Here is a 26,351-nt window from a genome sequence, read left to right on the forward strand (position 1 = left end):
TGGGCTTCTGAGCTGACTTAATTGTTTTTCAGCTCACTTTACACTCAACCGTCGTCTTTGTGGGGCTTTAAGAGCCATTCCAAGTGGCCGGGTCATTAGAGCGTAAACAAATTATTGTTGTACAGAGACAAATATAAAGACGTTGGTTTCACTGTTGGAATAGTAAATACTATAAAAATCAGTTGCGAATTTTTTATACAGAAGATGGTATTTTAAAAGATAGCACGCTTTAGACTAAGACCATCAGAAATTGTTAGCTATGAATCTGAATTTAAACAATATTTTACTAATGCAACATGCTTAACAATTGAAAAGCAAAACAAAACTTAAAATCTACTACAGAATATTTAGAAATTATTTTAGTCATACATTCATATATATATATTACTGTTTCTCACAAGTAACACTTTAATTGGTTTCATTTGGATGTCTGATAAATTTCTTTATCTCGAAAAATGTACGTAATTCTCGCAGTGCGACGCCAAGACAACAGCCTGGACAGAATTAACCGAGCTGCGAATTAGTTGCGTCCCAAGATCCTCCGTTCTGCATATACAGCAGGTTCGAATGGCGTCGGGATTACGGAGTGACTTTCTCCAGAGTTTCTTATTTTTCCGGCCGGCAAGGCGACCGCCCGTCGCGCTCGAAGTGCTCAAAATGAAATCAGTGAAATGGTGGAAATTAAAAAATAACGAGATAATTAAAAGCTACCCCCGCAGTTATTTGCGTGTGTGTCTCTTGGCTCACGTAGCGCTGCTTAAGTGGCGGCATTGAGACTGGATCCTCGGTGGGTGGTTCGGTGGCTCCTTGGTTGGGGAGTGGTCATGGAAACCCACACGAGCACATAAATATACATCCACACACGACAGGGGACAGAATGAGCCGTTTTAATCCTGCATTTACTTTGTGCCACAATGCTCGTTCATGTTTAATGTCCTTTCATTTTGTGTTTGACTCGAAGCTGCTTTTGTTTTTTCGATTTCCTGTTTTCGTTTTTGTTCGGAATTGTGTGTCCTGCTGTGCTTTGCTTTATTTGATAATTGCTTGTTGAGGTTTTTGTCAAGTTTGTTGGCAGGTCTTCTGAAATACAAACTAATTAGGCGCGAGATAAGATTTTAAAATAAAATTTTAAACAATATTGGAACATATCTCACTTTGATTTTAAGCCAAGTAGAATTGCCTAATTTGAGTTCGACTCATAATCCACATAGATTAATAGGTTACTGCTTTAGTATCTAAACACGCGAATTAGTACTGAATTTCGATTTCACAAATTCAACAGCAAACTGATTAATTAGAGCAAATATATATTAATTAAATGAATTAGTGCTGATAAGGACTCACCAACATCACACTCAAAAAAACTGTTATAAACGAAATAAGATTAAAAGTTAGGAAAAAGCATAAACAAAATTTAGTGACTTCTACGTAGATGACTTAATAGATTATCACATTTTTAAAAAATCATCTTAGAAAACAATATATAAATACCTACCTTACCTAATGAGCAATAATTAATTTGTATAATAAATGCAATAATGCAATAATAGAGTGTAATTTAGTTTTACACTTATCCAGCTTGATATCAGGAGAGGGAAACGACAGCCCGGTAATTTACAACCAGTAGTTATTGCACTAAAAGTGCATAATTTATATTGATGTGAATTTAAACGCTTTAACTTGTATGATTTTTGCTGCGAGCTTCCGGCAGAAAACTGCCTTTCCACGGCTAAAACGATGATATAATTTTAAAATAATTAAACTCCCTTCATTGTGTTATTCAACTACTGCCGCTCAAAGGCTTGTAATAAATTTTGAAATTTAAATCAGCTCGCATTACTACAAAGCGGCAATAACCTGCGGGCTCACAAAGAATAACCTTCTACAGCCATGAAATCATTGAGCTGCGGCATTATTAAATGTAATAATTTTTAAACTTTACACACTTTACTAAACAATTTTTTATATGAAAAGTACCTAATGTAAACTGTTTAAATAGAGCATTTTACCGCTGCTGATAAAGTGGACTATGCGTGTCACTTCATTACGTCGCGGTGTAATTAGTCAGTTTGGACCACAAAAAACCGCCACTGGCCGGCAATGAGACCAAGCGTTTGTTAATTAGCAAACGCAAATATACACGTGCGTTTGCCAGGATGTGTGACATAAATCGAACTGACGGATGGCTCAACTGGGCCGTGAAAAGTGGGCGGACGACGAGGTGGGCGTGGCTACGTTGGAAGCCCAGCCCTGACATGCACATGGCCAAAATGCACAGCTCGACAAAATGTCAGCTAGCCAAGCATCCTTCTTCCCTCCCCTTCCCTTCCCCCTCCCCTACTCATCCTTTCTCTAGGTACGGAAATGTGTTGAACTCTGCCGTGTTGCGATACGAGGAAAATTGGGTCGCATTTCAAAAATTGTTCGACTCCTGCTGTCCGCTGAAATGCAGGTCGACAGTGCTGAACGCAGGTTGGCAAAAAAGCCCATTAAGTCGGCAAAAACAAAGTTTAAAAAGAATACGAAAATGAGAGTGGGTCAAAGTATCGTTTGAATTTGCTAAACTTATTTTTCTTGTATTGGATATTAAAGGTGTATTTTTAAATACCAAATAAAATGTTAATTTGAAAGTGTAGATCCTTTTTCTCCTATTTGATATACTTCAGACGGCGAATTTATTCTACAAAGTCGCATTTTCAAGGCTCCCCTTGTTTTCCACGTTAAATAAAAACCGCGATTTTGTAAAAATATTTTCTGTTATTTTAGGCCGAAATATCGCTGTGATGTCCAAAAAAATGACAACACAATCACGGTAGTCGGAAAAGTGCACAATTCGCATATTGCTCGATGAATGTGTGTGTCAGAGTATGTGTATCTGTGTGACTTTGCGTTGACATTTCAACTTTGCTCCGAAAGGCTAATGCAATGAAAACTTCCAGTTTGCCATAGTTTTTAGCTCTTTTCCGTTGCTCTTTGGGATTTTTCCCGGTGCCTTTAAGTCGAGACAAACCAGATGAAGCCGAAATTGCAATTAGACGTACAGAGTTTCATAATCGGAGTTCGACAAACTGTGGTCCAGCAAATCGACCAAACGGATGGCTATAAATGTCAAGCTGCCAGCCATTTGCAATCAAAATTTATGCTGACTTCAAAGAGCTGATGTCGCAAAAATAAATCCTTGCATAGCCTAAGGCGCAACGTTAATGCTTCAAAGGCCCACAACAAACGGCTGCAAATGCCCCCATTATATTGCAGAAATCCTTCTTATTTTTCGATCAAAATAAAACGTGTATGCGGTAGCTAAAAAAGCGTTTAGCAGTTCACAAGATCCGTCGAGTTAGTCACTTAGCATGTATTACTCCAAAAAACCAATGTATGCCTGTAATGCCTAAAAAATTCTATTTTTTCAATTTTGTTATTAAAATTTTAATCATTATTATTCTTATAGGCACTCAATTTTTTTACATTTTACCCCATTCTTTTTATTCCATTAATGAATTACTATTAGTTCGGATTGTTCTTAGTAATAAATCATTTTAAAAACTTTTTTTAATTCTTTTGTCAGCTGATTAGTCGATTTACTGTGCGGAAATTACCTTTAAAATCTGGAAACCGTTGCTTCACTGAATCTGAGAAAGCTTGAAGTTTTCCAATGCCCAAAAACAGCCCGACCTCGAGTTCCTTCGCATTGTAAAAGTTTGCTCCTTTTTTTGGACTGCCCTGCCATTTTTATTTGAGTTTTCACTTACCTGGCCCTTAAGTGTTTCTTCTACCAGGCCATTTGCCATTTGTTTCGTCGATGTGAAAAGTTTTTGCGAGAGACTTGTGTGCGGGCTACTTTTATGATTATTGCCAGCCTCCTGCTAGCTCAACCTTGGCGAGAAAGTATCTGTTCTGTGAAGTATCTCGTATCTCGTGCCTCGTATCTGTGCGCAGTGGGTCCACGGCATACTTAAGCCTTAATGTTAATTTTAAGCAGCTTGCCCATAAGCTTTTGATTTAAGGCAGCCACAAGGACGCCTATACTCGCTTTTTTTCTCGATTGAGCTCCAGATTCCTTGGCGTGCTGCCATACCACCAAGTACACACCCGACATGGACATGGACGTGGACATGGCAGAACAGTTGCCATTGCCATTGCCACTGCAGCTGGAATTGCAATTGCAATTGCACCCCCAATTCCAGTCCCGATCTCCATCCCTATCCCAACCACCAGCCCATGTGCAGCTGCTGCCCGTGTGGAAGTGCACTTCACTTTGTCTAATTGTAAAATAAATAAATGAGATAAAAACGCAAAGTGGCAGGGGCGCGTAAAAAATGCAGAGGGAAATGAAAAACTGCGCTCTGGTTGCGTTCTTCCCAGAAACTGGATTCACTGAGAAAAAAATATGCTTCATATGTTGATGTTTTAAATTTGGAAACCTTTTGCAACTTATAAAAATCATTAAAAAAACGTGCGATTTTATTTAAAAAAAAATCGTATGTTTTTTTTTTTGCTTATTGTTTTGTTTATGTTTGAATACGAATCCAAATAGTAAATAAAAATGTACACAGCATGAACAAGAAATTTTGAAGGGGAAATTATAAATTTTAATGATTTTTAAAAAATAAAATTTTTTGTTGCTGCTTAGACTCACAAGTCCTGTGAGCGGAGTTCCGTGGGGAGGGCTGTCGAAAATAATAAATCAAAGTGACACATTGAGAATGCAAAGGGCCGGGCCCAGGCCCCCCATTCTATTCCATCTTCGCCCCACCTGGCCAAAAGATAAAGCGAGCGGAGCTTTCAATTTCAACGCTCCACACCGCCAAGACTGACGTTTGGCAGACACAAGACGTTGCAGCAACAAGGAGTGCACCTTTGGAACAAATGTAAAAAGAATGGAAAAGGGGAAAATTATGTGGACTGGGTGCAGACACTTTACTTTGCGGGTAGGGCTGGCATTCACATCAACCCTTTCGTCATTGTCAGACGAAGGCGGATAGAATAGCTTGCTGTCGCAATTTAGATAAATTTTAATTTTAATAAAGTGTTTGCTCTGCTCTTCTCGGCCACTAGAGCGGATACTCTCGGCATTATGAATTAATTATGGCAACAGTCATTCCCCGTCTTTGGTTGCGCTGTTTAGCATTTCCGACGTCTGGCTGTCGTACGAGGCGCTTTTGGTGGTTTTGGTGGTTTTGGCGGTATCTCGTAGAAGAGTCCACCCACTTGGCGAATGGTCTTGCAGGCCATGGCTTCCTCGAGGGCCTCTGTGATAACCTTAAAGCAGACTTCGCCCGGAAATCCCGTCTTGCGCGTCACAAAGGTGGACAGATCGCGCAGGGAGGTACCTGTGCTGGAGTCCTTCAATCCCGCCAGGATGAGCTCCTCCGGCGAGTTAATCGTGCGATCAAAGTAAATGAGAGGCATGTTCGACTAGGGGGAAATGTAAATTTTGAGCTCTCTCTAAATACAGTTACTTGTCAAAACTCCAAATATAATATCTAAAATTCTGAAACAATTATTCCCAAAATAGAAAAGCAAACTGTTAATTTAAGAAAGGTACTATTTTAACAAGCTGTGCGTATAAAGTTTAAGTGAGCTGTATACGTTTTTAACTTAACTCTGGTATATATACCTTGTTAGGTATATTCAAATGTACCGCAAATGAGCTTTTAATTATCTTTCCTAGTGACTCGAAGCTATAATATCTCCCTGCCGTTTTCCAATTTCAGCGAATTGAATCGCAGGCTTTTCTTTTTTTTGGCCAACGGCGACAACTCTTAACCCCTTGACGCCCCACACTTTCGCTATTTTTCCACACATGCCTCTGCACCCAGACGTTGCCTGTCAAATTAACGCCGCATTTTATGCGCCCCGTGGCGCTCCGACTTAGCTTTTTCGGTTTTCGTTTATTTCACTGCCTTCAGTGAAATTGAAATTAAAGCAGCAGGCTATAGTTCGGCTTAACTGGCTACAAGCCTGGCGATTTACAGACTCAATAATACAACGGTGGCGAGTGCCAAAAGGTTCAAAAGGCGACCAAAACTTTTGCACTTCTTTCTCTACTTCCCTCGGCGAACAATTTGAATGAAGCGCGCAAATTGAATAAAAGGCCATTGCCACAGTTCAAGCTGAAAAACTGCTGGCTGTGATAAAATCATCAGTTTTCATCCTGGCTCCCCGTCTTCATTTTTCACTGCTGAAGCTTTTTACGGTTCAGTCTAGGTGGAATGAGCCGGATTGGGTATGCTGGTAATACATTTTTATTGCCTGAACGAAATCAATGAAACGAGCCAAGGAGGTAGAATTGAGCTAGAGATGAAATCGCCCGGGCTTTTGTGCTTCTTAATTAAATAATTTTTTGCCTTGTATGGATTTGAAATATGTATTCTTTAATAGAGGCATTGCAAATTTAGAAATTTCACAGCCAGTGCATTCTAGGCCCACATGGATATTCACTTATTGTAGCAATTTTTAATTGGAAAGGCAACCCACTCTATACGCTTAAGCTTTTTAATTAAAATATATAAATGTTTTCGTCTAGAAGGACCATGTGCTCCTCATTATTGGCGTTTGATTCAAGCTCATAGCAGAAATAGCCGAATTGAAAACCAATATTTCCATTTCCAAATTAAAAGTTGAAACGCTTTTATTGAAGCTGGCATATTTTTATCAATTTGTCGACACATTAGTAAAACATTCGTACAGCTTAGAAAAGCGCTTTGCCGTTGATTACCGACAATTATCCAATCAGGCACGTCTGAGTTCGATTTGCATAACCCGATCTCACCGAAGCATTCATATCGATAGGCAGCCAGTAATAAATGCCATTTATGCAAATTTCTGCCATCATTTGCTCTAAGCTAAAAATAGTCACTGCATTGGAAGGGGATTGGCCGCGTTGGGAATTACATTAAATCAAAATTGAATGCATTCGGAAAACTCAAAAAGGATGGGCGAGTGTGTCTATGTGAATTGAATTTAATTTTATGCATTTGCCGTATCAACGCATAAATTATGATAAAAGGCTGGGTTGTGAGTGAGCCAGAACGGAAGTACGAGTAAATTATGCTGATGGCGGAGAGCGGAAATGCGAGAAATAGATTTGAATAAAAGCTATCTGTGGGATAGCCTTCCCTCATTCCCAATTTATGCCATAGTACGTACATATGTATGCAGCGCCATGTCAAAGATCCGCTCGACACAGATGCTCACTGAACTAGCCAGCGCAAATATTTATGACCATCCCAAAGGCAGTAATGGCACGAACACTTTACGTAAATGTTTGCCAGCCACCTGTTCGCAGTTGTCAGCGCCCCTAAAATGCAGCAAAAAGGTGAAAAAACAGAGCAGTTGCAGATTGTAGCAAAAAGCAGCTAATCCGACTGAGCGCCAATTTGGGGCACATGTAGACGGTTTGTGCAGTTGGCAGTTGCTAGTTGGCAGTTGCCAGTTGCCAGTTGCCAGTTGCTGGCATTCCACTCCCCGTTTACCTTTGAAACTCATTTGGCGCAAAGCTGACAAGTCCTGGAAGGATTGGATAGTCCGACGCTCGTCGTTCAATTAGCAGACGGTCGCAGGACATTCCCATGGTCGTCTGTCTTTTATTAATATGTCCCGGGCCTTTTTGCCCTCTGCACAAATAAAAGCGGAAGTAACCAAGCATACAGACTATTAGATACCGTGTCCCTTCTAGTAGTAAGCCCCCAACAAACCTATAATAGAGACTGTGGGGCCTCTCCATAATAAAATGATATGCATAAGTTTAACTCTGTAGAAAACTATAGCTCTCTTTACTATTGTATTGCTATGTTGATTTTCCAACTACTTAATAAGACACGAACCTCTTTGCATACAATTTTATTCAACCTTTTTACCGTCAAATACCGGGCATAAAAGGAAGACCGCTGCAAGAAACCAAGAAGTGAAGGAAACGACAAGCGAAATGCAAACTAATTGAAAACACTTCAAAGGACATCAATATCAAAAGCATAGACGTTGACAGAGGGCAGACAAGAGATAGTCAACCCGTTCTTCAGTCATCCGGCAAATGTCAGCTGAACAAAGCGAGAAATTGTCTCCAGCCCGCAGAATGTACAAAAAAATGGACAGGACATTCTCAGGACGAACAGCAAGACTCGCCTCGACCAGACACAATCAAATCAGAGCTATGCCAAAATTAAAAATATTTCAACACAGGTGATCAGTCATTCATGCAACCTTCGGACCGCCTTTCTTCGACCCAAATTTGTAATGTAATATATAAACAGCTGAAGTCATAAAGATATCAGCTTCCTTGTAAATTAAAAGTATAATGGCTAAGTTATTAAGCATGGATAAAAATTAACTTAGACTCTTATTCGAATTTTTAGTGAAGTTACAACATATTAAGAAAACAAGTGAAATAACGTCATTCCTATTCCCCAATCATACGACTGTGACCACAGCTGTACTCACGAAGTTGGGCAGTTGTGCAAACGAACTTGTGTAGTTTTCATTTCAGGTGGTGGCCAGGCACGACCCCTGGCAACAATAAGTGGATAAAATCCTTTTCATTTTCCCTCAGTGTGTCCGGCTTTGCTACAAAATCAATTTACAACGGAAGCTTACTTACATAACCCCCCGAGACACATAATCCTGTTTATACGAGTGTGCCTGTGTGTCTAGATGGTAACCGCCCACCCAATCTCCAATCTCCAATCTCCAATCGCCCAATGGCCAATGCATATTGGGGCTGTCTCGGTTTGGTCCTGTGTTTTCCTTTGGAATTTCACAAAATATCATAGGTAACTGTCTCTGGACAATGTCAGCACATCCTTTCGTTCAAACTTGCCGCTGCTGTGGTCGGAACTTTTGCATATCGGTCACATTGTCCTCGGGGCGGCACGTGTCCTGCCCTCTCTGCGAATCTTATTTTCCCTGAGTCCTGTAACATCTCTTCATTCTCTCCCATCACCCTTTGTATGTATGCGTAAGGGATTCGATTGCAGTTCATAATACGGCTGTGCCTGCAAGCATTTATTTGCCTTAGTTAGATTTTGTTTGTTGTGAAAATTCCATAAATATTTACGTGCTGTCAGCTGCAGTTTCACTTATTGTTTATGGCCCCTTTAATACCTAACTGAATAAAAATCCCATTCGTGTGTGACGTGTGCAAATGTGCGCTGAAACTAGATTTCACTGTGCATTAGGGCACTTAATTACAACTCCCTGCTGGGGCAACATTGCGTATACGCAGCATATACAATCATCTCGTCATGTGACTTGCGTGATATTGAGGCCAAAAGGATTAATGAATATCGACAGATGTCCGAAGGGAATTATTTTCATTTCGAAAAAGCTGCTTAAAAGCGTCTTTCATTTATTTATATTTCGAAATACAATTTGTTTAACTCTGTGCACTTACTTAAGCTGCAAAAGAAAATGGCAAGGTTTGCTTTTCCCATCTTGATTATTATACCCGTTACTCGTATGTAGAGTAAAAGGGTATACTAGATTCGTTGAAAAGTATGTAACAGGCAGAAGGAAGCGTTTCCGACAATATAAAGTATATATATTCTTGATCAGGATCAATAGCCGAGTCGATCTGGCCATGTCCGTCCGTCTGTCCGTCCGTCTGTCTGTCCGTATGAACGTCGAGATCTCAGGAACTACAAAAGCTAGAAAGTTGAGATTAAGCACACAGACTCTAAAGACATAGACGCAGCGCAAGTTTGTCGATTCATGTTGCCACGCCCACTCTAACGCCCACAAACCGCCCAAAACTGCCACGCCCACACTTTTGATAAATGTTTTGATATTTTTTCATTTTTGTATTAGTCTTGTAAATTTCTAACTATTTAACAAAATACTTTTTCCCACGTCCACTCTAACGCCAACAAACCCCCGAAAACTGTCAGTGTTGAAGACTCTCCTTCGCACTTCCACTAGCTGAGTAACGGGTATCAGATAGTCGGGGAACTCGACTATTGCGTTCTCTCTTGTTTTTCTTTATTAAACAAATATTTGTAGTCAGCCTGGTGAAAAATTACTTAGTCCTTTATCCTAATGTTCCAAGTTATTTTGTTTAACTAAACGCATCTATTGCTTTGTTTAAACTTATCTTTTGTTTTAAAAGTACAGTACTGCAATCCTAATTACTTCTCAATAAATTGAAAATAAATTTTTAATTTGGGTCTTAGATGTCAGCAGATGAGACTAAAAGCTTGATACAAATTGGGGATTATATACAGAAAAGAACACTGGCGAATGTGCTCTTAGAAGGTAAAAGCATATTACAAATTTGGCGACTTAGAGGCTAGCAAATTTAAACCTTTCAAAAGCCAAAAAGACTGCCCAACTTTTATGGCTTAACGGAACTTAAGTGTTGGCCAAAAGGGGGAAAATCAAATTGTTAAATCAAATGAGAGCCAGCAAAATGCATTTCAAATGCAAATAGAACATCGAGCAACTTTGATTTGAGTTTCAATGTAAACCAAGGCCCATAAGTTTCAGCCCGTTGAATATGCCGAATGATTATGTCTGTCTGCCTGAACTGAAGTAGATTAAAGTCACCCAAAAGCCACTCGAAGCCAACTGGAGGGCTTGGGCGAGCTGAGTGAGTGAATAAAGTCGGATGGGCACTAGAAAAGTTTTTAAAGTTTGTGCGCAACAATGAGATCCTTGTGCTGCAGCTGCTTTGCTCCTTTTCCTGCTGCTGCACCTTTTATCCTGATTTTGCAGTCAAAGTAGCTTGGCAACATTGCGCCAATTCAATTGATTTGCTCTTCGAGCGCAGTGCGTTTTTAAGCGCAGTGCAAATAAAACTAATGCAATGTGCGCACTGAATAGTTGAATGGTTACAGAGTAATCCAGGCCTTAATTAAACTGATTGGATTTTGGTTTTTCATTAGACTAATAGTTGGGTTTTGCACCAAATTTAATCCAGACTTAGTATTTTATAAATCATTTTTGAATACACTACATGTCAGTTAAAGAATACAAAATGTTTTCGACTAAAAACCAAATACCTATTGATTTATCTGGAAAATTTTATAAGATGAAAACAAAGTTATCTGCCGTCTTAAATCGCATTTTTTCTCTTTTTCTTGGACAAGTGTAATTCCTCCTTGAAATCGCCGCCAAAAAACTGCCAGTTGTGTTAGGCAATCGTGGGTGTAGGTCAATAATTTATTAGCCTCTGTTTTTCGCAACGCTTTTTTATTGGCATTTTCAGTTTGCGTAACAAGTTTGGCTAATTTATTACACCCGACGACTCGTAAATTGTGCGGAGAAGTCTCTCGATTCCCCATCCATTATTTCCGCTGCCAAAATCCATGATACTCGTATTCCTGGCTTGTGTCCGGCAGCCATTCGCTGAGCAATGAGCCTGTTAATGCTGGAATTTACGCTCGGCAAACAACTCACGAATTTCATTTATTTTCGAGCAGAGCGTTTTCAACGAGCCGGCTGCATAATCCCGCTTAATTAGCTTCAATTGTCGCTGTCATAAAGCGCATCCTCCCAGGACACTTAAGTGCCCAATTTGCAAATAAGTCAGTCTGTTTCGCAGGTGTCCTGGTCCGTCTTGCCTCCTTGGCATAACCTAAAGATCATTGGCAAATTAATTAGCTGTCAATTTGCTGGAAAGTTTACTTCGGTTCCCTCGCTTGGCCCAAGTTTAATTGCGTTTTTGTGCTTGAAGTGTTGGGACCTGGGCGCCTCATTATGACCAACTTTGAGGAGTTTTATTTGCACTGACAGCGAGAGCGGAATGCGAATTCTCCCATCGAACAGACGCCACATGAATCAAACCATTAAACTAACAAGACCCGAAAAACACACGCAACCCACGACATTTGCTAACGAGAAACCAGGAAAACCTTCGGTGGCAGAGAGGCATTTGGGTTTATTGAACCGTTATGAAATCTTGAAAGGCGGAAAATGTTATTTGTCTTCCAGGATGAGCTACAACAAGGGCAACAACCACGATTACAAGCGACATGCTTCTTGCGTGAAGGTGTCGGGTTTTACAAATCGGTGCGATATGGGATATGGGAATAGGCATCTGTTTTCATGCGGGTTACAAGGATATACACCACTGGGAGTGGAGAAGTAACCCAGGGACTTGAACATCAATAAAACCAAATTTATGCTGAAATGTTCCCACACAATTTGTACTTTTATTTTTAAAAAGACCCCTAGGGCCTTTAAGCAAAGTTTGTGAAATACTATGAGTATCAACCACTATAGTTAGAAAGAAAGAAAAATATGTATTTCACATGGTTAATTTTAACTCAACAAAATTTAGAGTATCGAAACAGCTCCACTTTAAATGTTATATATGTTTCGATTAAATAAAAATAAGGTAATACCTAAATACTCGCAGTGGGAGAACTTCCTTTGATCAGAGTAAATGTTTGCTTAATAAGGACTCAATCGAATCCTTTCGGAACACAAACTTTTACCATCACTTGCTCTACGTGCATTTGAACGATGTTTTTCAATTAAACTTTGGCCCAGAACGTGTCACATATTCGCCTGGAAACTGAACCGATTTAAGTGCTGTGGCCCACATAAATATGCACATACTAATGCTCGTTTTTGTTTGGTATATAAACGTATTTACGACACGTGCTAACTTTGATTGTCTTTGCAGCAAACACTCGTACTTCTTCGTAGATTCTGTCAATGCCGAGTGGCAAGTATCTCACGTTTTGTTCGTAGACGATAAATCAGACGTCCTTGCAGTCCGACTTTCCTGCCGTTTTCTTCTAGTCAACTTAAGTAACGCAATCAGCGTGAGTGCTTTTTCCAATTTTCCTCGGGTGCCTTTGGGTGGCACTTGGTCCTTAGTAGCTCCTCTCCAGCTCGCCTTTCAGTATTGCATTTAAATAAAATACAAATCCAATTCATTGACCAGCTCTAAAAGCAAATTGAGTTATTTCATTTGCTTGGCAATTACTAAACAATGGTCTGCAATTTGTTGCGTTGCACAGCGCTTTCATTCCATTGTAACAATAATTCATATCCACCATTGTTGCAGCTAATGCGATTTTGTTCATTAGGAGGCAGTGATGAGAAAAAATGTATCTACGCCTGATGTCTTTTGTAGGCATTTTTAAAGAGTGCACTAAAATGTTATTTAAGCAGTAAGTTATGCACAATTAATGCTGATTGCTGCTGTTAGTTCACTTTTTTAAATATTTACAAAAAGCTCTTTATAGACCAGAATGGCCTTTACTCCCCCAATCCGCTATAAATAGACGAAAGTTAGTTGGGCCAAATGCCCCGCTGCACAATTCGCGTTGCATAAATAATGGCAACGAATTTCGCCGACTCCCAGCCACTTCCACTGCCACTGACACACCCACATCCACATCCACTTCCGCTGCTCCAGCGACAGCTTCCGCTGCAGAATCGCAAGTGTGCATTTCCGTTTGTTGCTTATTGCTAAAAGCATATCACTCCTCGATTGACAATAAGAAATGAAATTTGCTGACAGCACACTGGCACACAAGCTCCGGCACAAAGCTCCATTTGCAATGCCATCAAAAATGTATGAATTTGTTGATTTGACGGAAGCAGATATTTGGCAAGCGGATGTGTGTCGTGCTGGATCGTCCTGCTCCTTTTGGCCAGGAGCATCTGGAAAATGTATTTCATTTAGCCCGGCAAGACGCAAGAATTCCGCATGCATAAAGCAATCGACTGCCAGCCCTTTGGCTCTTATTGATCGTCGGCCAAATGCCCATTTATCCAACCTCGCATGCAATTAGTTTGCACTGCCAGCAAAATGTATTGGCCTCTCTAAGCCCTGTATACATAAGTGTAAATCTATTTTTCGTAAATATATCTAAGCGTTATCGCCGCCGGCGGTCGTGGCCAAAAAATATTTAAACGCATATGCATAGTTGGATGATTTTGCCATCCTCAACGAAATGCAATTTGCGGCGCAGCGCGTGCCCAATCTTTAATGTGGCATATTCCAATCGAACATTCAACCCATATGCTCGCTGAGAGCTGACAAAACGAAAACTCTAAATAAAATACCAAAAGGATCGAAACGAGCGGAGGAGACGTTACATTGAGAGACTGTGTCCTTGTAGTTTCATGCGATGGTGACCCCGATGCATTCCTCTAATGAGGCTAATGTAGCGTCGTGTTTGTGCGTTTCTTAGAAATGGGTAGCCTTGGGGATATGTGTATAAGATCTGCAACGAGTCCCTTTTCATGTTCTCAAAAAATATATGAAACTCGGATCGGATGCTACTAGGAACTCTATTTAATGTTGTACCATGATCATAAATTTTATAGAATTTATTTAATAACTTAAAATTTGCAATCTCGGATTCTATTCTAAGTCTGGGTATCTGTTCGTCGTGTTGCCCTCCACCAACTCCACCGTGCGACTCGCACGCACACACTCTAAAAATGGCTGCTGCACACTGCTCAACTAAGCATATCGACGTCAATAAATCATCCAATAATGCGCTGATGCTGATGCAGTGCATGGCGCAAATGGCGCTGGAAACTCTCTGCTGTCTGCGGGATAGAAAAATGGGTGACATGCAGTGGGGAGTTTTCGGTTACGAGGTTGGGCAAGGGCGCCCAGATGCCGATCCCGATGCCGAATGCTGGGACTATGTCTTTGGCCATTTCCGTAGTAGTTACATACGAGATGCTCCTGCCCGCGTTGAGTGCTTTTTAACTTCATGGTACAACTGATGCTGATGCTGATGCTGGTGCTGCTGCTGCTGCTGATGCTAAGGCTGAAGCGACTGGCTGGCTGTGCTGCACTTATGTTTGCAGATTGTCAGCAGAAAATGCGAGAGCGCAGAGCATTCCACAGATTGAATTTTATTCGGTTGCGGTTATTGCAGCCATTACGACTGCTCCCTACGCACAGAGAAAAACTACGACATCTTAGAGACAAGCTTAGAGAATCTGTATATAATTCAATTCTTTGAAGTCATTTAAAAATAATGCTATGTTTCGTTTTCAGTACACAAAGAACATTAAGCACTATAAATAAAAACTTGTTATCTTATTAATATTAATTGGGGAATACATTGTATGAGAGAAGTCTACCTTTTTGATGGTACGTGCGAGTATGTGAAATTCATCGTTCTTTTTATAGAACCTCAGATATGTTGTCAATTTGGTTTACTTTACTCGCAGTATTCTTATTTTTTTATGTTGATCCTTGCTTAGTGTGTACGCGTGCTCTGTGCTTTCGAAACTCGCTGGTGGGTCGAGTTCTTGCATCAATTTACTGGATGGAGCTTATGTGCTGCCACTGCAAAGTGCCTGCCATTTGTTCGGATGAATTTCGCTGGCGTCAATTTTGTTTAGCCAGCAGCCACAACCCAGCCACTCAGCCCCAAACCCAATCCAACCCAACCCTAACACCACCCCAACCGAACAACCGCCCACCCTCCGCCAAAGTTCATTAAGTTTCATTTGTTTTTTTCTGTGCAAACGCCCAGCTGCTTAACAACTTGTCTTCTCCAACGACCCACATTGATGGCTGCGAAAGGGTGGTTGGCTGGGTGTTTAGGTGGTTGGGTGGCAGGGGAATTCGCTGGTTAAGTGGTCGGGTGGTGCTGTGGGGCGGTGAGGTGCTGCGGCAGCTAATCATTTTATCGTTAACGCCCCACTGCATCGACTTGGCCCCATTGGGTTAGTCGCGTGAAAAATAGTTGCGTTATGGCAGACTGACTGACAATCTTCGCAGATTTGCTGGCGCCATTAATGCGATTTTAATGCTGCGATTTGATTGAGGCCAATTGACAGTTTGTTCCTTGAATCCTGCTTCCTGGTTGGGAAATCCAATGGAATAAATAAGTGGCAATCGTAAGCTGTCTTAAAGCAGTTTGCTATACATGATTAGCTCAGGTAGGCACACCTCAAAATGGGTCATTAGCTTTAAGTTATTAGCTTGAGCTGAAAGGGTGCTGAAAATGGTGGAATTTTAACCAGAATTAAAAGAATGCGTACAAAGCCTTGCCTAACTATTCTTTATAATTTAGAGAAGTATAAACAAGTATAAAATTTTTGCACATCTACCTACGAACATCGCTCATTGTTGAAGAACGGAGTAAATTGTAAATGCATAACAGTATGCTTATGGCCTGCACAAGTGGATTTGAAGCATTGACCGACTCCTGCTGCATCCTCAATTAAGACGTGCACCCAATATTTTCCAGTTGCATGCGCATTCCGCACAGCTTTGCACCTTCGGCCGTGCACTTGCTGACCGCAGCATCTCGACCAGGTGGGTCGAACGTTTAATTAGACTAATTAAAGCCCGGCAGGGGAAGCTGCATTAATCAGCTGCACTCTGCAGCTGAACCGGCCAACCGCATTGACCTGCAAATCTCCGCTCGACGGAGCCAGGACGGTTATGCAAATCAAGACAACGTCTCTGGATCTGAATGACAGTGTGTGGCAGTGACTGTGACTGTGGCCAGCGCCTTCCGGTTGCAGCCAGAAATTGTCAATTTGAGATGCGCAATTCAGGGAGAGCTTTGGCAATTAACGGAATAATTGTCCTCCGGCTTTTGCATCCCACTTAAGCGTTTTTGTACAGCCCGACTTGGCATGCGAATAATGCTTGAGTAATTGCATGCATATTTCATGCATATTATTAGCATGTAATGAAATGAGGGCTCTTCAGAACGTTGGGGATAATCGGAGCCTGCAGCAGGCGCAGTCCCTTGAAGAACATTTTATACAAAGGCCTTCTGCATTTAGCTTTTTCAGCTTTTAAAAACATTGCGACTCGTTCTCAATTTCTTGGAATTTGCATTTCTGCCTTTGACAACACTTTTTTTTCACTTTTGCCTCCGTTGTATTTCTTTGGCAGTCGCTATCTATTGACATGGGACTTTGTCCCTCCATCGCTATTTCCCTCCGTCCGTCCGTCTGAGTGACCGACCTTCCCTAGGTCCACTCGTCCGGCGGAGTAAGTAGCCGGAGTCCTGGGCCCGGCTGTGAATTTCCGTTTCCGGTGGCCTGCGACACGCTTTGCAACAGCACTCAAGCGCAAAAAGTGCCTTTCAAGTTATTTTCCTGTTTCCACTGCGCCATCTTTATTCGATGGCCTTCTTTGGGGATCTCCTCTTTTCCCTCGGAGTGAGTGAGTGTCCCTTTGTTTCGCATTTTTTTCTGATTAGATTTTTATTCCCATGAATTTTCATTTCCGTTCGTGAATTTTTTATACGGACATACGTCCATCGCTTTATCTGCTTTTGGTAAATTCGTTCACAGCAAAAAACAGCGACTATCTTGTTGATTTTTGATTTGTGATCTATATATTAGCAGGAAAGCATTATCATCTATGTTACATTAGGAACAGCGTAATTAAATTCTAGTATTCAAATTGTAATCTCATATAAATGTTTAGGTAAACGTCCTTTGTCCTTAAAAACGAAGGAAAAGTTTTTCTGAGTGCCATAATTCCTGTTGATAAAAACAAGATGTGCTAGGTCAAGAAAATAAATAAGAAACGTTCGCTGGAAAGTGTATCTGGCGGATATCATTCTTATCGATAACTGACTACGTATTTGTATCTGTTACTGCGTGTGTATCTGTATCTTTAACTGCATTCAGTCGCTCCGTTTGCTTTATTCCCTGCCGTCCGACTTAATGCACATTTCAAATTACCGGGCAGTTGTTGACCTGATTACAAAGCCGTTCCCTCAGGCGCCACTTACTTCTGACATTTTGCTGCTGCTGCTGCTGCAACCGTCTATTAATTTAGTGCCCCTTTAACTAAAAAGGTTCAATTTGTTTCTATAATGATTTTGTGGGCAATATTATAATAACATTGATTGCAAAAGCGCCGCAGGATAAGGTCGATATGGAAGGGGCAAGCTAACGTTTACAAAACATTCCACCTATTGTGCACCTTGTTTATCGAACCGAAATTAATTAGGGATTTTAAAGGGCAAGGTAAAAGCATAGTTCGCCAGACCGTTCATGAAATTTAAGTTAATGGAGTGGATAGGAGGATAAAAGGGCCCCGCATGGGACTCTTGACAAGAGTTCTTATTTTTGGAATCTCTCTTTAAACGTTTGGTTAAATTTACCTAAAGTAATCCAAGCCTTTTTTCCTTTTCTAGTAAACTTGGAGTATTGTGAACAATTCTTGGGGATAACTAAACCCATAGTCATTCATGAAGCGTTTTTAAGCTGCTGTCATATGTTTTCAAGTTGAATTAGCCGCTGTACAGTCAATTGGCTTTACTCCCAGTTGAATCGATTTCCATGCGCCACATGCAATAGAGACGACTACCAGATGCGGCATCATCGGTGACAACTGCACACAAGACGAACCCACATTGAACTGGAAACTTGGAACCGATCAACGTTCAAATGAGCAAGAACAATCGCCTCAGTACAGGGGTGAAGTGCAGGATATCAAAAAGTTCAGGGACGAAAAAAATCTGGAACAAATTATCAATTCTAAGTTTGACAATAGTGTTCCATCTCATGATATTTGGTCATGATGTACGCACAAACTTTGATGCACTCCAAAACAGTTTCACTCCGAACGCCCCTGGATCGCATACCCATTTTTTCTGTGCCATTTGCCACAGTTTAATTCCATTGAATGCTTAAACGAGGACCAAACCAGTGCGACAAAGACTTTTGTGTTAAATGTGAACGGTGCCAGGAATTATAATGAATCCAACACCACACATGTTGCTCGCTGTGGGTGGATAAACCTGTGATAATTCAAATAATCAGGGAGCGGCAGCATCCGGCATTCCCATTCGCATTCGCTTTTGCCTCGCATTCGTATCCGCATCCGCATCCCGACAGCCAGTCAGGCAGTCGCCAGTCGGCAGGCAATGCAAAAGCACTTTATTTAAGTGAGTCCCACATGAATTGCACTTGGCTGTGCGTCCCTCTAACCGCCGTCTGTATGTTTGTCTGGCCGTCTGGCTCCCCTGACTGTTTGTATTTGTAACACTTCTTTGCATTTTTTATGCCCTGTCTTTGTAAAGGATGCACACAGGCAGTCAACTCTTTGGTTCGTGGTGCTCCATCTCCAGCTCCACCAGCAGCACCATTGCCATCCCATATCCCCAGAATGCACCATCAAGTGCCTTTGGCAGCAGCTGTTTGGCATTTCTGTGGCGGCGGTTGTGGCGGTCTCTGTGGCGGGAGCTTCTGATTCTGATTCTGAATCCGAATCCGGCTCCGATTCTCATTTCGCACCATGTCCCGATCCCATGGTCCACGCCAGCTCATTGCGTTGGTTTAGCTTTGGTTCGACTGGGCGCTGCTTGCTGCCTTAAAAGGGACTCACTTGCTGTCCAGCGAATTGAAATGCATTCAACAATGGTTCAGCAACAAAGTAAACAGTAACAATAATAACAGATTTAAGGGTCCAAAATTAACTTATACAACTCCAGCAAATGCTACCATTCAAATCGCTAGGGAATTCGTACTACTACGGTGTTACTATTGCAATTAAAAAAACACTATGTGGCCCTTTCCGATTACTACATTCAAATAGTTTTTTGCACTAAACATGCTTAAATTCATTATGCAATTACAATGAAATGCGTTTGAATGCATGCATTTGCTCTGAGTGAATTCCATTTCGAGGGCTGGGGGGCACATTGAATATGTTCGAAGCTCGAATAATATTTATGGTTAGTCAGCAGACAGTCAGTGCTGTCGTATGGCTAAGTATTTTGCAATTTCTTTCGGGCATAAATCAACAGGATGTCGTCGGCCAGCCACATGCTAGGAAATGCCCTGTCATTTCGTATTTAAACAGTTGCAGCAATTTATGACAAGACGTGCACTAGGTTTACCTTTAGTAATTTGAGAATTTTAATTAAAGGCACTGGTCAACAGCGGGCTGCATTTCAATCTACGCACTCGATGGGGAGTGGGGATTAAAGGAGCGATGGTAGGGATCACACAGTTGGGCGTCATGTGCAAATGCATCAAAGGACATTTGCATTTGCCCGGCATTTGTAGATAATGCCATGCGTCCAGAAGGACAGCCGAACTGGACTATCTCGGGCATACACACAACAAAAAAGCACACCTACTTTGTGTGAACTTACACATTTATGAAAACTGCTAATGAGCTTCATTTTTAAAGTGCTCAAGTAGATTTTCAATTTATATTACTTCGATTATCGAAAATCCTGTCCAAAACAATACTCCCGTGTTCTCAGAGTGCCAAGGACCGAAGGCCGGGCTATCGAGGTCATTATTAAATGCAAGTGCATCAGGAGTACGGTTGCCTAGCATCCTGATTTTGTGTGCCCTGCATGGGTCCTGTACACTGAACAAAAACAGAAGATGATTTGAATGCGCTGAAGAAAGCAGTTCAAAAGTTTTAGATACACAAAACTAATAACTGCAGGAGATGTAAGCCTTTTTTAAAGTCGGAAATAATGTTTTAAGTTAATTCGTTGTGGATTGGTTATGGAAGTGTTTCTCCAAGTGCATGTCTATCCTGCGAGTGTGTTGCAGTGTGGTGGCTTCCTGTGTGCATTACAACTACATGGGAGCAAGTGGGCCGCTTGTACTACTAACCTCTTGCAATTTTCGGTTTTGAATTTGCTTAAATTGCATTATTGTCCTTGTTGTTGCTGCTACTGGTGTATCTGCTCTGTGTGCTATCGTTGTTGTTGTGGTCTTGTGGGTTGATGATGGTGGCGCCCCCACAATCTGATTGCCTTCCATTGTGTTTGCTGCTCAAATTTATCCCCTTGCAATTTTGTGCTTATTTGTTGTAGACTTGCCAGGCTTGCAGCTTTAACTAATTGAAATCGATTTTGGCCAAGTCCTTAGCCAGCGACGCATAAGTACACGGCCAGAAGGTTTCCGAGTTCGCTCGACGGGAATCGAGAATCATGTCAGCGTTAAGCCTAAATACGACAAACGCAAAGTGACTCTCAGGATTGCGGTTGCAAAATCGATTTTTGGGGATTTTCGCATTCGGTTGCAAATGAAGCAAGAGCGTAATAAAACTTGCATGTGCCTTAAGTGCACTTCAACTTTCAACTACCAGAGTGGAGTGCCGCTCTACACGTAGAACAAAATCGAGCTCGATTTTAATAAAGTACTGCATTTAATAGAAAACATCAGGTTATGGAAAAGGTTCCTAATTTAAAAATTTCCTAACTAGGGACGTTGAATAATTGTCCAAAATGCAACTTCTAGTGCTTGCACAAGAATATGGATTTTTGGAAATATTATAGTCTTTGGAATATTTAAAAGTTATAAAAATGTGCGTTTATTTTATTGCACTTTCTTATGCTGTAATCAAATTTAAAATGTCAAACAACCAATTTATAGAAACTAGAATATTCTAGATTGCACTTGGAGTGTACTCTTTATTGCAGAGCCGTGTGTTTTCATGCGTAATTAGATGGCAATCGAAGCCACAGAGCGAAGGGCCTTGCCATAATTAATAGCAACAGAGCAGAAAAGCAGGATTGCACAATGGCCAAACATGCACTCCATTTCTGCTTTGATTACGAAAGTTCTTGTAAGGCATGGGGAGCTCCGAAAACTTTGCCTATCCAAATACACACGCCTCCAAAATGTGTGGATTCTATAGCCAGTTCGATACGTGAACTGAAAGCTTTGTGATGGCCGTATGCTAATTAGCATAAGTTTTGCGCTTGGCTTAGACTTAACAATCTAGGCATCGAGTTAATTGGTTGGATTTCGTTGGGGAACAAATATCACTGGCATGAATCGAACTGTTCCTATTAAACTTAGTTTTCCGATAACTTCAGCAATGTTGCATTTGCCTGGCAACACATTCTTGAATGCTATTAAAGCTTATTTTTTTACAAATTATTCAGTTTGCATTGTTTCTTAAGCTGTATTAATTAATTGCCTTAATACATTTCACAGATTTTAAATTTGTACTACTATATAAGAGGAGTGTTATATTTCAGGTAAACCGATACTTAGCTAAGCCCAGACCTTTCCCTAATTCAATTTGAATGGCGTGCGCCTGCAAGTCTGGTTTTCATTGTTAAGTGGTCACCGATGCGTATACGCAACATCCGATGCAAGCATTGATGTTTCACCTCTGTATCATGTGCCCCGAACTATCTCGAATTTCCATGTCACACACACACACATCTTGGATGTTACCTTACTGACATGGCTTCAAAAAAGTTTAAAAACAGTTGTGAAAATTGACAAAGTTTCAAGTCGGCAACAAACAGATGGTAAACAGTGCAGCAGCCTGCCATGCATGTTTAATATCACTCTGAGTGAGTTTGTGCACTGTAAAAAATGAGCCACACCTCTTGTCGATTATTAGTTTTAAAAGTTTAGAAATTATTGTATCATATATATTCTTAACTTTAAAAAATCGAAATCTATCTTTCGTACTTACTTTATTTCGGAACAGCAATAGACAGTTTTCATTAACAGCGCACTTTTCTTATGGTTTTCTTTTGTTTGTGATGTAAGAACAGCTTGATTATCTTTTATTCGAGCGTTTTTTCAGTGTATCTGTGTGCGCGGTGTTCGGTATTGGTGTCTGTGTGTATCTGTGTGTCAAAGGCATCTTGTGGTTGAGTTTACCTAGTGAAATTGAAGCCACATTGCGGCGGCCAGCGCCAACTCCAACTTCCACTGATTGCCTAAATGACGTGCGTTCTCCCTTGCCAGCCGTGTATATTGCATCTCCCAGTGGGGCTTGGGGCGGGGTGGAATAGAATGGAATAGAATGGATTGGAATGGATTGGAATGGCGGAGTTTGTCTGGATGGCGACCACTGGCTTGTGGTTGGACTGCACTGTATTTGATTGATTTGGTTGGCTCTCATTTGCTTGCATAAATATTTGCACAGCTCTGAACCAGGGAGAGGAAATAGAATACTGACCAGATAAGTGGAACATTTTTGCCCAACAGCCGGCTGGCATTGGGCAAATTTGGTTTTTAATGAAATTACCACAGTTTGATTTTGTTTATTTTTACACTTCTTTTATTTAATTAATTTGCGTATTGGTTTTCGCTCTCTGCCGCACTTCCTCTCCGCATGTATATTAATTTAGGTGTATTTCGTATGTATATATTTTACCTATGGTAGCAATACAATTTAATTGTTGATTATCTACTTTTAATTAAATTCCATAATTATTACTTTTCCAATAAATGCAGTATTAGAGTTTTGTCAATTGTACAAATGAATGAAAAGGTCTCTCGAAAAAACCAAACGACATCGATTAAATAGCCGGCATTTATGAGTGCTGCGAAAGTGTAAATCAAGTTATGCAGTTCATTAACCTGACATGTTTTTTGCATCAACGCGTACTTCAGAACAATTTAATTTATCACAACAAATTGAATTAAATATATGCGTGTGTATATATGTATATTGGTACTTTTACTAGCTAGCAGATACAGTTCAACTCGTCTCGCAACGATTATCAGTTTTAATATCAATAGAAATCGCTGGCAACATCAGTTGGGAGCATCAGTAATCAATAGTCAGTTAGATAGATCTCTATAGATATAGTCTCTAGATATAGTCTTTAATTTGCTCGATCGAGTGTGCGAGAACTTGGATGCCATCTTACAGACTAAATTATTCTATTTATACACCACGTTTATGCGCTTGACCTTTTTGCATGAAATTGATTTACTCATGCGTTCTCCATTATAGACACGATTTTGTGTGCCTATAAATTAGTTGTGACCTTTTTTATGGCAATTCTAATTTGGCAACAAATCATTAATATTACATAAATATATATAAAACTTGCTGGTATTTAAAGAACAATAAAGTGGGTCAAACCTACTGGTTAAAACGCTTTGTATAACTACAACTGTTTATTAACTATTTACAGTTTCATGCCAGCCTCATAAACGTGGTAATAGTGTACACTTATTGAACAACGCTTAAGATCTGAGCTAAATGCATTTAAATGCCACATTTCGTATGTCATCGGGTGTGTATTTTTCTGAGTGGCACTGCCATGTACAGTGAAAACTATTATACGTGTATCGTGTATTCTTGGCGCTCCTGCTCCTTCTTCTCGTGATACCTAGAGGTTCGCAGTACTGGTTAGTATTGGCTCAAGTTCAAGATCAAGAACAAGTTCAAGTTCAAGTTCGGGGAAGGTAGACGCTACAGGCATGCAACACAAGCTACGGTCAAGCACTTTTGGGCGACATTATAAATTCAAAGCGTCTATACGTTACCTTGCCAACAGTGAGGTCAACTCCTCGCGGTCCATCTTGGCCAGCTGAGCGTCCCCGGTGCTCTCCATCACGCGCTGCACCTCCAAGTCCAGCGCCCGCTGTTCCCGCTCGCAATCGCTGTGGTCGCCCGGCTCCCGGCCATCGTGGAATCCTGCGGGCGGGCGAAATCCACCGGAAAGGTCGGCCCCCGCCCCCGACCCCGCCATCGCGGCTATGGAGGCTGCCAAAGAGGCGGCGGTCTCCGCATCGACCTCACTGTCTAAACTACAGATGGTCGAAGAATGTGGGTTTTTTAAGTCTAGGATCGAGTGAGCTTCTTGTTTGCTATTCTAATCTTCAGCAGGCAAGACATTTACTTGAAGCCCAATCATGATTGTAAATATAAATTTAATATGGAGCGAAGAGAATTTTGCAACCACAATGCTTGGCTGGAATAATTTAATTATAAAAAAAATTGCATTGCATTTATTGGATGCCCAAGTAAATATCTTGCCTTACTTAACAACTAAACATTTCGATTGTTTTTCATTTCGCTAGTTTAATTTGGATTGGTTAGGGTTTAGGTACCTGAACTACCTGTTGCTACTACCAGGGCACTTTCTTCGCTCCAACGTTTGGTTGCTGGGCTGTTGTGCGCCGCTTCCGTGCTTCCGGCTGCGCTGTCCGGCACTCCGCTTCTCGGCCGGACCGCTGCCTCCACCAACGCCCCCTCCACCTCCGCCACCACCCAAGCCCATGGCCATGCCCATCCCAAGGACGTGGCGCGGGGTGTTGTGGCGACGCTCGGGCGCCGGCGAGCCCTGATCATTGTTGGACTCGGTGCTGGAATCGGGTCGGAACATATCTACAAAGTTATAGGGAAAATATAAAATATATAAAAATACTATATTAACTATGATAAGCATCATAGCTGTTTAATTGGTCAAATAATGGTAGTGGTGAATACGTATGTATGTTCAAGATTACGTATACGCACCCACGACCGCTCGTCCGTCACTGCTGCGCGATGACTTGCAGGGCACTCGGTAGGTGGGCATGTTGGAGAACTCGGTGCTGGGACTGATGCTCGTGTCCGACTCCGATCCGGCCACCACGCCGCTGCAGGCAGCGCTGCTCTTGGCGCTCCGTCCTCCGTTGGATTTCTTTGAGTGTCCTGCCTGCGAACCGGCCACTATGGTCATCGATTTGCTCAGCGTAGATTCATCTTAAATTTAGAAGAAAGCGCAACAAAGTTTATGCATTGACTACATTTCTAGTTAAATGGCTTCCTAATATTTGCCGAGTCTCTAATCTGCATTATAAACAGCTGATCCTACTTGGTAGTGATGTCGTGTAGTCAATTAAAGTGGTAGAAATCAAATGATTTCAGTTTTCCGATTTTACTCACCTTCCGTGTTGTAATAGCGCTGTTTGTGCCAGCTGGACTTGCTCTTCACGTGGCCGAATCCCGAGCTGGGCAAAAGCGGGTAGGCGGTGGCGTTCAAGTTCTCCCCCTCCGGGTGCCCGAAGGTTTTGAATTGCATGGTGTAATCGAGGGGCGTTTGGGCCGCGACGGCACGTGTGGGCGTCTTGGCAGGAGCTCCTGTCCGTCCGCCATTCACGCTGAACGTGGCGTAGGGTGAAATCTCGTACATTTCTAGGTGAGACACGCAAGCAAATAAGAGTTTATAGTGCACTCAGAGAAGATGGATTACTTTGAAAACATACAGTAATTTACTGCCTTAAGAGACGATTTCGCATTTTAGTTTATTTTTATAGCAGGTTAATGTGTAGCAGGTGGTTTAATTGCCATCTTTAAATACAAAACCCGTTTCGCACCTGTAGATAGGTTTCCTGACTCAATCGACTTACCCGACTCGTTTCCCTTGTCTACGGTTTTAACAGGCGAGGCACTGTAAACCTGCTGATTCCGCCGATTTTCGTGGTCCTCCTTGTAGTCGCCAGGCAAAGTCCTGGATTCGTAGCCCTCGGCGATGGGTCCGCAAAGAGTGCGTCGATGTTTGATGGTCAGAGCTCTGAAAGGAGTAAGAAGGAGAAATTTGACTCCATTGCGACCCTAATTGAAAGATGGGGATTCCCTTCTCTTATCCGGTTTCGCTGCTTATAGCTCAGAATAAATTGGTTAACTAAATGATAAAATCGTAGATTTATTTGAAACCTATTGAACTAGTTTTATATTTTAC

The 26,351-nt window shown here is 41.4% G+C and overlaps 2 protein-coding genes across 4 annotated transcripts in view; both read right to left on the reverse strand.

Moving 5' to 3' along the window:
• Positions 1–4,566: 4,566 nt before the first annotated feature.
• On the reverse strand, positions 4,567–5,483 carry LOC120451875. Its single transcript, XM_039635882.2, has 2 exons — positions 4,922–5,483; positions 4,567–4,855 (listed from the first exon to the last, which is right to left on the reverse strand). Exon 1 carries the CDS (start codon positions 5,407–5,409, stop codon positions 5,122–5,124), a length of 288 nt encoding a protein of 95 aa, XP_039491816.1. The 5' UTR covers positions 5,410–5,483; the 3' UTR covers positions 4,567–4,855; positions 4,922–5,121.
• A 17,468-nt stretch (positions 5,484–22,951) lies between these two features.
• LOC120452852 (Down syndrome cell adhesion molecule-like protein Dscam2) overlaps positions 22,952–26,351 on the reverse strand; it is a 32,179-nt gene continuing 28,779 nt past the window's right edge. The window contains exons 30-35 of one of the 3 annotated variants that reach the window (XM_039637292.2): positions 26,020–26,183; positions 25,556–25,804; positions 25,145–25,372; positions 24,745–25,012; positions 24,169–24,432; positions 22,952–24,011 (exon numbers count right to left, since the gene is read on the reverse strand). In XM_039637292.2, the coding sequence (XP_039493226.2) occupies positions 23,960–24,011; positions 24,169–24,432; positions 24,745–25,012; positions 25,145–25,372; positions 25,556–25,804; positions 26,020–26,183 (1,225 nt within the window). In that variant the 3' untranslated portion in view covers positions 22,952–23,959. Of the gene's footprint in view, positions 24,095–24,168; positions 24,433–24,735; positions 25,013–25,144; positions 25,373–25,555; positions 25,805–26,019; positions 26,184–26,351 lie in introns of those variants that run through there. The other 2 variants (XM_044006363.1, XM_044006364.1) reach the window with 2 other exon arrangements.

This window comes from Drosophila santomea, chromosome 3R, assembly GCF_016746245.2.
Source record: "Drosophila santomea strain STO CAGO 1482 chromosome 3R, Prin_Dsan_1.1, whole genome shotgun sequence".
NCBI lineage: Eukaryota > Metazoa > Arthropoda > Insecta > Diptera > Drosophilidae > Drosophila > Drosophila santomea.